This window comes from Onychostruthus taczanowskii, unplaced genomic scaffold, assembly GCF_017590055.1.
Source record: "Onychostruthus taczanowskii isolate IOZ18803 unplaced genomic scaffold, ASM1759005v1 scaffold107, whole genome shotgun sequence".
Lineage (NCBI taxonomy): Eukaryota > Metazoa > Chordata > Aves > Passeriformes > Passeridae > Onychostruthus > Onychostruthus taczanowskii.
The window spans coordinates 2,515,496-2,526,141 of NW_024497297.1; the positions used below are offsets into that span (position 1 = coordinate 2,515,496).

The 10,646-nt window shown below is 61.9% G+C and overlaps 2 protein-coding genes across 2 annotated transcripts; both read left to right on the forward strand.

The window, feature by feature from the left end:
- On the forward strand, positions 1 to 7,463 carry GALNT6 (polypeptide N-acetylgalactosaminyltransferase 6). Its single transcript, XM_041418308.1, has 10 exons — positions 1 to 488; positions 1,264 to 1,436; positions 2,857 to 3,006; positions 3,090 to 3,324; positions 4,277 to 4,394; positions 4,495 to 4,695; positions 5,589 to 5,720; positions 6,846 to 6,947; positions 7,056 to 7,208; positions 7,350 to 7,463. The coding sequence occupies exons 1-10, from the start codon at positions 1 to 3 to the stop codon at positions 7,461 to 7,463; spliced, it is 1,866 nt and encodes a 621-aa protein (XP_041274242.1).
- Positions 7,464 to 8,632: 1,169 nt separating this feature from the next.
- On the forward strand, positions 8,633 to 10,609 carry CELA1 (chymotrypsin like elastase 1; the record flags this gene model as incomplete). The annotated part of the gene is made up of 6 exons (XM_041418183.1): positions 8,633 to 9,206; positions 9,307 to 9,389; positions 9,484 to 9,584; positions 9,835 to 9,960; positions 10,049 to 10,185; positions 10,442 to 10,609. Coding segments are annotated over exons 1-6 (658 nt in total), but the record flags the coding sequence as incomplete, so codon positions are not given.
- Positions 10,610 to 10,646: the final 37 nt, after the last annotated feature.

Genomic DNA, 10,646 nt, shown 5'->3' on the forward strand with positions numbered 1-10,646 from the left:
ATGAGGCTGTTCCGCCGCCGCTACAGCACCTTGAAGGTGGCCTTGGCGGGCGCCGTCTTCGTCCTCTTCCTCTTCATCCTCCAGAAAGACGTGGGGAGCAAGGAGCCGGGCGAGGAGCCGTGGCTGCGGAACATCGTGCAGGGCAAGGACCAGGTGCTGGACCTGATGCTGGGCGCCGTGCGGGACCTGCGGGACTCGATGCCGCGGCTGCAGATCGGGGCCCCGGAGCCGCCGCCGGAGCCGCTGCCCAGCGCCCGCTCCTGCCTGCCCGGCGTCTACACCGCGGCCGAGCTGCGGCCGCTCATGGAGAGACCCCCCCAGGACCCCGCCAGCCCCGGGGCCGACGGAAAAGCCTTCAAGAAGGATCGCTGGACGCCCGAGGAGACCAAGGAGAAGGAGAGGGGCTATGAGAAGCATTGCTTCAACGCCTTCGCCAGCGATCGCATCTCCCTGCAGCGGGCGCTGGGCCCCGACAGCCGCCCCCCAGAGTGAGAGCCGGGCCCAAAACGCCCTGCGGGCACTTACTGCCTTTAGAATGGTCACTTACTCCCTTCAATCTGGCCCCTTACTCTCCTAAATTGTAGAGGAAATTAAAGCAGATTGGGGCCAGGATGTCACCCAGCACTGGCAGAGGATTGCATGGAGACAGAGCTAAAAAAAAAAAAAAAGAATTTATTTATTTATTATTATTATTTCTCCCTAATTTTGGCCCCTTGGGGGCGGTTTAATGGCAACAGGCTCTTTGTGTCTCCCTGTACCTGCTGGTGGCTCCGGCACCTCCTCGCCTTTCCCTCCTCTCCCTCCTTTATTCCAGCGGCTCCAGCGGTCAGACTTTTTCTTTTCTTAGCCGAGTGGAACAGCCTCGGACCCCGCTGGGGTCGGGGGGAGGGAAGCAAGGAAACTCCAGAGATTTCCCCGCCTGCCCTCGGCCAGGGGCTGCCGGATTAAAGCGGGGCCGCGCGGAGGGGTGGGATGGGGGAGACATGGGGGGAATTCGGGATGGAAAAAGCCTTGAAAGGGATGGAGGAATCCAGCCCCCCGCGCTGGCAGGCGATTATCCGTGCTTAGCAGGTGTAGCGGTGACAAAGGGGGGACACGGAGGCCGGGAATGGGACTCACTCAACCAAAATCAATGGGAATCAAAGCAGGGACGAGTGCGGAGGGGCCGGAGCTGCTCCCCCGCAGCTGCAGGGTTTGGTGGGGGCGATATCGGAGGTCACTCCAGTCATGCCTCCCCCTTCACCCCCCCATTCTGTCCCCCAGGTGCATCGATCAGAAGTTCAAGCGCTGCCCTCCCCTCCCCACCACCAGCGTGGTCATCGTGTTCCACAACGAGGCCTGGTCCACCCTGCTCCGCACGGTCTACAGCGTGCTGCACTCGTCCCCGGCCCGGCTGCTCCGCGAGGTCATCCTGGTGGACGACGCCAGCACGGACGGTGGGTGGGGGACACGGGGACACAGGGGCCAGAGGGGTGCAGGAGCACGGTGGGATGTGGGGCCGAAGGATGGGGGGCCAGAGGGGTGCAGGAGCACGGTGGGATGTGGGGCCGAAGGATGGGGGATTAGAGGGGTGCAGGAGCACGGTGGGATGTGAGTCGGAGGGATGCAGGATTGGTGATGGGATGTGGAACCAGAGGGATGCAGGGAGCATGGTGGGATTTGCCAGAAGGGTGCAGGAGCACGGTGGGATGTGAGTCGGAGGGATGCAGGATTGGTGATGGGATGTGAGGCCAGAGGGATGCAGGGACCATGATGAAATGTGGGTCAGAAGGATGCAGGATTTGTAATGGGATGTGGGGTCAGAGGGGTGTGCAGGAGTTGTGGGATGTGGAATCAGAGGGATGCAGGGAGCACAGTGGGATGTGGGGTCAGAGGGGTGCAGGATTTGTGGTGGGATCTGGGTCAGAGGGGTGCAGGAGCCCTGGTGGAAAGCAGGAGGCAGAGGGATGCTGGAGCCATGTGGGATGTGGATGCCAGAGGGAGGTAGGACAAGCTGTGGTGGGATCAGCAGGATGCAGGGCCTGCCAAGCCCCTTTCCAAGCCTGGAAGCAGCAGCTCTGAGCCCTCAGAGAAGCACCTCACGCTCCCAGCATCCCAGGATCTCCCAGCAGCCGCTCCTCGTTTCACATCCACCCCGGAGCACTCCTGGGATTTTCCCTTCCCCAGCACCGCTGTTAACCCTGCCCTGGGGACAAACCAGGCGCCCCACAAACCTCCACCCTCAGCCAGCTGTAATCCTCGTTAATTAGCATCCAGAGCAATTAACTCGGGGTTCAGTGTCGGGGCACTGGGAGGAGCAGACTCTGCCCTCGTCCCAGATAAATTCTCCCTTTCCACCCACGGGCTCCCGAGGAGCAGGAACCTCGCAGTGCCCCAGGGCTTCACTGACCCAGAGCTCGACTCCCGCTGTGGCTGGACGTGGGTTGGACGCGGGTCCCCTTCCCAGGACGCTTTTCTCGGGGTCCCAGCTCCCACCTGGCCATTTCCAGCTCCTGGCTTGGCTGCATCTGCCAAGCAATCCCGGGTTCCTCTGGTGACCCCTTCCCTCAGGAACAACTTGGTCCTGGTGGCACTTCAAGAGCCGGGATGTGACCTCCTCACCCTGTCAACCCCCAGTCCCTCTCCAGAGAGGGATTAGACAGGAGGGAGCTTAGACCCTTATAAAACTCATTTTCTTTAGCCAAAAATACACTTGGGTTTGGGGCAAAGGCTCAGGCGTCCCTGAACCCAAACCAAAATGCAGGGTCCGAGCAGCAGGGGATGGGGATGGGGTGGGATGTGATGGGGGCAGCAGGATGGGCTGGTGGGATGCAGGGACTGGCAGCTGACGGCTCCGGATGCTCTTCCCACCCGCAGAGTACCTGAAGGAGGAGCTGGATCGCTACGTGGAGCAGCTGCAGATCGTGCGCGTGGTGCGGCAGCGGGAGCGCAAGGGGCTCATCACGGCGCGGCTGCTGGGGGCCAGCGTGGCCAGCGGGGAGGTGCTGACCTTCCTGGACGCCCACTGTGAGTGTCCCCCCGTGACACCCGTGTGTGCCCCCGGGCTGCGAGTGGCGCCGTCCCCGCTCCAGCCCTGCCCCGTGTCCCAGGCGAGTGTTTCCACGGATGGCTGGAGCCGCTCCTGTCCCGCATCGCCGAGGAGCCCACGGCCGTCGTGAGCCCCGACATCGCCACCATTGACCTCAACACCTTCGAGTTCTCCAAGCCTGTCCAGAACGGGAAGCAGCACAGCCGGGGCAACTTCGACTGGAGCCTGACTTTCGGCTGGGAGGTCATTCCCGCGCGGGAGAGACAGCGCAGGAAGGATGAGACCTTCCCCATCAAGTAAGCCCAGCACGGGGCTCTTTATCCAGATGGGTTTGCTCTTTTTTCCAACAAATTGGTGTTCTCCTTGGTGTCTCCGGGTGGGCGGTGCTGCCCCTTCCCAGCGGGTTCTCCCCTGGGATTTTGGTGTGGGAGATGTCAGGGAGTTTGTGCCCGAGCACGGTCAGAGCTGGGGGGGGTGGTGGAGGAAAAACCTCCCTTGGGGCTTGGGGACGCTGGGCCAAAACAGATCTGGGAATCACCTCCGGCCGCCTCTCGCTCCGGCAGAGCCGCACATTAAGGATTTAATTGCTGTCTCTGCCTTCTCACCCTCGGTGCCCTGATGCCCCCGCACAGCACAGGTCACCTGTGGGTCAGGCTGCGCCAAAATCCCCCTTCTTATCCCTGTGTTTTACATGCAGACAGAGCCTGGGTGGGTTTCCCTCCTCTCTCTGGTGCCCCAGGGTAAGCCGGGTGCCCCCACTGGGAGACACCGGACACCCCGGCCGCGGGGCTGGCTTTGTGCGCGGGTCACCTGGGCGACGCTCCTGTCCCAATAAAGGCCCCTTTCACCTCCAGCCGGGCACTTGGCTCCCGGCGGAGCCTCGTCTCCAGCAGCTCAGCGAATCCTTGGGGTTTATTATTTTTCCTGAATAAAAGCAAGGTTCTGTTCCAGCCTCAGATGGAAAAGATTAGGGAAGCGGGAGGAGGGATTGGGGCACCGAGCTCTGACCTCCTCCTCTTTTTGGCGACAGGTTTTTGGTAACAATATCCTCTTTTCACTTTGAATCCAGCCGGCAGCGAGGCCCCTCTGCGTCACGCTGTCACCTCTGTCCCCTCCCAGCAGCCAGGCCCAGCCTGTCCACCAGGGGACAGCTGGATGGAGGGAGACTCTCATTTTGGGGCTATGATGTCCCAAAACTCAGATTTCTCCTCTTTTATTTGTGTTTTACCCCTCCTCTGACCCCCGCAGGTCCCCGACCTTCGCAGGTGGCCTCTTTGCCATCTCCAGGTCCTACTTTGAGCACATCGGCTCCTACGACGACCAGATGGAGATCTGGGGGGGTGAGAACGTGGAAATGTCCTTCAGGGTAAGGACGGGGCGTCACCTTCCAAGGGCACCTCCAGGGAGCTCCCTGCTGGGGGGCCCGGGGGCTGGACCCCCCCACCTCAGGTGTGGCTTCCCCGCAGGTGTGGCAGTGCGGGGGACAGGTGGAGATCATCCCCTGCTCCGTCGTGGGCCACGTGTTCCGCTCCAAGAGCCCCCACACCTTCCCCAAGGGCACGCAGGTGATCTCCCGGAACCAGGTGCGCCTGGCCGAGGTCTGGATGGACGACTACAAGGAGATCTTCTACCGCCGCAACCAGCAAGCTGCCCAGATGGCCAGAGAGGTACTGGGCACGCTGGGGGGCTGCTGCTCCTGCTGGGAGGGCTGGTCCTGCTGGGAGATCCACCTGAGCAGTGGCAATGGCAGGGAGACCAGACAGGCAGACAGAAATCGCCAAAAGCTTTTTTTTTTTTTTTTTTTCTCTCCCCTTCTGGCCAGAATGTTTCCTAGTAGGAAAACATCGGGGTTTATGAATTCGTTTTAATTTTTTTAATATTTTTTTTCAACACCAATATCATAAAGCAGGACTCCCCCCCGATGTAAGGAGTAATTGGTATCTGACTATTGATTCAGAAGGCTGAACAATTGCTTTATTGAAACTATATTACATTACAGTATACTATAATATATTAAAGGGATACTATACTGTACGAAAGATACATGCTAAAGAAAATCTCGTGACTGTCTAAGACAGCCAGGACACAGCTTTGAGTGTTTGGCTGAGGAATCAAAGCAGTCCTCAGTAGAATCCAACTGACAAATCACTTCAGGTAAACAATCTTCCTTTTGCACATTCCACATGTGCAAAACAACAGGAGCGGCAAGTAGAGATAAAAATTGTTTTCTCTTCTTTTCTCTGTGCTTCTCCAGGAAAAAACCTGGGAGAGAGAATTATGTCTCTCTCTGTTCAGAGAATGTGAATGCCACACACCAAAACTTCTTATGCTTTTCTTTTTTCAACACCAGAACTTCTTATTCTTCACAAAGTATCTCCGAGCTCTTGGTGGAGCCTGTGGGTACCCGCCAGGTGACCCCCCAGCTTGTCACCACGAGGGATGATGACAAAGCTGGGGTGACTCCCAGCTCTGAGCCCCAACCTGGAAAGGGGGTTTTTTTGGGATTTTCCCTACTGTTTTCTGAAGTGAATTTAATTTTCGCCCATGACTTCGTCGATAGAAGACGTTTGGTGACATCACAGAGCGGCGCAGGCTGCGGGAGCGGCTGCACTGCAGGAACTTCACCTGGTACCTGCAGAACGTGTACCCCGAGATGTTCGTGCCCGACCTGACCCCGGCGTTCTACGGAGCAGTGAGTGCCGGGATGGGGGGAGTGCCCGGAGGCTGCGTCTGGGGGCTTTGCACCAAACCGGGGAGGGGGAGCTGGTGCTGCCACCTCTGTCACCGTGTCTGTCACCGCTCACTGTGTCTGTCACCTCGCCTATCACCGGCTGGCCGGGCCGGTTTGGGCTCCGGCGGAGCTGGAATCCGGCAGAGCTGGTTTGGGGCGAGTCCCCAGGGTGGGGAATCCGTGGGGATGTGGGGTTAAACTCGGGGGAAGAGCTGAAAACTTCCTTGAGCCCCAAACACCGTCCTGGCACAGGGAGGGCTGGAAAAACTGAGCTGGGGATGGGATGGGGGGCTCCATCTCCATCCCGAGGGAATCTGGGGACGGGTGGGAGGCAGGAGCCCATCTCCAGACACCCATCCACAGAGAAATGGGGACAGGCAGGATGTGGAGGGCTGGTCCCTGAGGTGAGAGAGATGGGGACAGCAGGACACGGAGCTCTGGCTGCATCCCCGAGGAACTGAGGGCAGGCAGGATGAGGGGCTCTAGCTCCATCCCTGAGGATGGGATCCCCCCGAACCCTTCCCCTCAAGCTGTGTTGGGTCCTGAGTCTGCCCCAGCTCAGCCAAGGCGATGTGACAGCACCCAGCCCAGTGACAGCCGAGTGCTGGGTGCTGGCTCCCATCCAGCTTTTAATTCACCTTTATTTCCTGAAACCTCAGCCCGAGTGCCTTTCCCTTTGCGCCGTGTGCCGGAGGCGATGGCTCGGGCGTTCCTCGTGTCCTGGAAAGGACACGGGACCCGGAGCTGAGTGCTGGGATGCTGTTTGCACAGCGATGACCCAGAGCCCTGCACGGCCAAACCCGAGCCGGTCCTACCGCGGCTCCTCTGAGCCCTTCTCTCCTCCACTCTCCCAGCCTTTTTCCTCACTCCTGCCCCTTTTTCCCCCTACCCCGTCATTTTCCCCCCTCTTTTCCCCCTCTCCTCCACTCCTCACCCCAGTTCCCGTTGCCTTTCCCCGCCCTTTTCACCCCCATCTCTTTTTCCCTCTCTTTCCCTCTCCTTTCTCTCCCTCGTTTTTCTCCCCTCTCCTTTTCCCACCCCCACCTCTTTTCCCCTCTCAACTCCTCTCTTCCCCCCACGCCACAGATAAAAAACGAGGGCACCAAGAGCTGCCTGGACGTGGGGGAGAACAACCACGGTGGGAAACCTCTCATCATGTACCCCTGCCACGGGCTGGGGGGCAACCAGGTGGGCCCCCAAACCACCCCCATCATTTCCCCCTCTGCCGCCCCCGGTTTTCCCCGGGGGTCAGCTCCCGGGGCGCGGCAGTGACGGCCCCCTTGGCTCTTCCCGCAGTACTTTGAGTACACGAGCCAGCGGGAGCTGCGCCACAACATCGGCAAGGAGCTGTGCCTGCGCGGGGACGCGGGCACGGCCGAGATGGGCGAGTGCCAGTTCCGAGGGAAGCCCGGCCGGGTGCCCGCCAGCGAGGAGTGGGACTTGGCGCAGGTAAGGAGCCCTCTCCGTCCCGGGAATCTCTCGTGGGCACGGCGGCATCGTGCCCGCCACGGCGCTGCCCCTCCGGTGCTTTCCCCTCGGTCACATCCCGCGCTCTCCCCGCTCATGGATCGCTCGGTTGTTTCTCGGCAGAACCGGCTGATCAAGAACTTGGCCTCGGGGATGTGTCTGACGGCCCGGGGGAAGCACCCGGCCCTCGTTCCCTGCGACCTCACGGACCCGCACCAGCTCTGGTCCTTCACCTAAAAGGGAGCGGAGCCCCCGGCCGGCCCCGGCCACGCTCAGGAAACCAAGATCAAAAAACACTTCCTTTTAATTTAAGAAGTGAAAGCCTTAAATATGCTGCATTTCGTGGTTGCCTTGAACTGAATCCCGTGCCTTTGGGGCCGGGCTCTGCCGGGGGCACCCCAGGGACCCCGAAACGCAGCAGTCGTGGCGGGGACGCTCCTGCCGCTGCTCCTCGGAAGCCGCTGCTGGTCCTCCCCATCCCGGCTCCAGCCAGAGACTCTTCAGTTCGTATCGGGCATTACAAACGCGGATGCGCCTCTCCAGATGGGGAATCTGGGCGGGAAAATCCGGCGAGGAGGAGGATGGTGATCGTGGGGCTCCTCCTGTCGAGGGGGGATCGGGGCTTGCGGTGGCCCCTGGCGGGCAATGGGAGAAGATGGGACCTGTGCCTTAGGAATCAAATTGGATTTGGAGGGGGGAGGAAATTAGATTCAAGGTTTCATTGTTGTTATTATTAAATGATGATGATTCCTGCGTGCGATTCTCCTTGTGCTGGGCAGGAGTTTTCCATGGATGGCATGACAGAATTTTTCTGAACAGGATCCTGGGTGCCACATCTCCCCTGGTCCAGATTTTTTTATCTATCCCAACTTCTGTAGCTGCCACTTTTGTTGCCATATCTTTTATAGTGGGGAAAAATCCCCCTGGACATGGCAGGAGGGGGAAGAACCTGTCCTAGACACTGAACCTCAAATAAAGAGATGATTTATTTTACACAAATCCTGTCTCCAGCCATTCTGTGCTCCCAAAACTCCTCTCACAGGATATTCTTTACTCTTCTTGTTCCAGAAACTCCCTATTTAGCCCAAAAATGAGTTTACAGCCCTTTGTGCCACAGCTGGGGCATCAGCTTTGCCTTGGGGTGTCCCCAGGTGGGGTGGAGCCGTTGTCGCTGTCCCTTGATGCTGATAGAACAAACATGGGATTACCTGGAGATTGAGTTCCATGAAATCTCGTGTTTTCCTTGGAGATAAGGGCAGAACTGCAGCAGGTGCTTTTTATTTCCATGACTTTTTTTGACCTGGGTGACCCCAGGACCTCCATGATCCCAAATTCCAGTGCCTGTTCCTCAAGGGCCAATGTCCCCCAGAACAACCTCCATTTGGAGTTCAAGGGGGGAAAAATGACAATGTTTTGGCCAAAACTGCAGGGTTTCTTTCAAAGCCTATCGCTGCCCCATTCTGCCCCAAGCTCAGCCCCAGCGAGGCCGAGCCCCGGCCCTGCTCCAGCGCTGGCTGTGCCGGGGGCTTGGGGAGGGGCTGAAGGTCGAGCCCTGCTTGTGCCTCGATTTCCCCGTCCCGGTGCCAGCGTGGCTCCACTCAGGTGCCGGATCAAGCCCTGGGAGCCATGCCACAAGCCGAGGCCGGGGAGAGCTGCAGCCAAGGCCTGCCGGGGCTGAGAGCGGGAGGCAGCGGTGACACGGCTGCGGGGCACGGGGACAGGAGGTGCCAGCGCAGGGCAGCGTCTCGCTGGGGTGCAGCGCCGAGGGGCGCTCGGGCTGTCCCTGGCGTGCCCGGGCGCCCCGTGTGCTTTGGCAGAGGGGCCAAGGCCGCTCGGCGGGGCCGCGGCAGCTGCTTCCCTTCCCGCGCCCCCTCCCGCGGCCCCGTTAAAGCGCCCGCGGGGCCGCCGCTCGCTCCCACCGCGGACACCGCTCCACGATGATGCTGCAGCTCGTGCTCCTCGCCGCGCTCGCCCTGTGCGGTGAGTCCCGCCCGGAGCCTTCGGCCTCGGCACCTCCCGAAAGCCCCCCTGAGCGAGCCACCCACCCCCGGGGGGACTCACGCCGTCCCTCTGTCCCCAGGGCGCTGCTCCGAGCTGGATCTCGATGGCATGCAGCGGGTGGTCGGCGGCACCGAGGCGCGCTCGCACGCCTGGCCCTACCAGGTGGGTCCTGCCGGGCTCCCACGGCCGCTGCCGGGGCTCTCCCCGCGCCGGCAGCCCGCGCTCAGCCCCGGCCCGTGTCTCGCCCCCTGCCCAGATCTCCCTGCAGTATTACTCCGGGGGCAGCTGGCACCACACCTGCGGGGGCTCCCTCATCCACAGGAACTGGGTGATGACCGCCGCCCACTGCGTCAACAAGTGAGCGCGCCGGGGAGCCCTCCTTCCCCTCCACAGAGCTCCTTTCCCCCAAAGACCCTCCCAGGCAGAAAGCCTGGCTGTCCCGAGCGCCAGAGCGGCCGCCCTCGGAGCGCTTTTGGGCTCCTCAGGCAGGGCCTCCACGGGGCTGCTCCGGCAGCGTCCCCTGCCCGCTCGGAGCCTCCCGGAGCGGCTCACGCTCGGCACGAGCGGGGCTCGGGGCTGACGGAGCGCTCCTGCACCTTGCCGGCAGTAACATGAACTACCGTGTGGTGGCCGGCGAGCACAACCTCAACAGGAACGAGGGCAGCGAGCAGGTCTTCAGCGTCAGCAGGATCGTCGTGCACCCCTACTGGAACAGCAACAACGTGGCCGCGGGGTAACGCCCGCGGGAGGGGCACCTGGGGGGAGCCCGGCCGGGCTTTCGGGGAGGGGTCCTTGTAACGTCCTCTCCCTGCCGCCGGCAGCTACGACATCGCCCTGTTCCGCCTGAGCAGCCCCGCCACCCTGAACAGCGCCGTGCAGCTGGCCGTGCTGCCCCAGGAGGGCACCATCCTGCCCAACAACTACCCCTGCTACATCACGGGCTGGGGCCTGACCCGCAGTGAGTGACGGGCTCCCCCCGCCCCAAATTCCCCCGGCACCGGGCAGCGCTCCGAGCCCTTGGCGGCCCCGGCAGGCTCCGCTGGGGGCTCCGCTCGGGGCCCGCAGGTGCCCAGCGCCGGCTGGGGCCGTGCCGAGCCTTGGGGGTCCCGGCGGGCCCGCAGGGGCTCGGCGGGGCCCGCGGGCTCTGCTTTGGCCGGGCCCTTGCGGCGTGCGGCGGCTCCGCGGCGGCGCTGACCGGCGGCGGCTCCGCGCAGGCAACGGGCAGCTGTCCAGCGTCCTGCTCCAGGCCTACCTGCCCGTCGTGGACTACCAGATCTGCTCCAGCGCGTCCTACTGGGGCTCCACCGTCAAGAACACCATGGTGTGCGCCGGCGGCGACGGCGTGCGCTCCGGCTGCCAGGTCCGCCCGCGGCCCCCGCGCTGCCCGCGCTGCCCCCGCCGCGCCCCGCAGCCCCGGCT

Coding starts and splice junctions, on each gene's coding strand:
- GALNT6 (XM_041418308.1), top strand. CDS start 1: ATGAGGCTGTTCCGCCGCCGCTACAGCACCTTGAAGGTGGCCTTGGCG. Junction 1,437..2,856: donor GGACGACGCCAGCACGGACG/GTGGGTGGGGGA, acceptor TCCCACCCGCAG/AGTACCTGAAGGAGGAGCTG. Junction 7,209..7,349: donor AGGAGTGGGACTTGGCGCAG/GTAAGGAGCCCT, acceptor GTTTCTCGGCAG/AACCGGCTGATCAAGAACTT.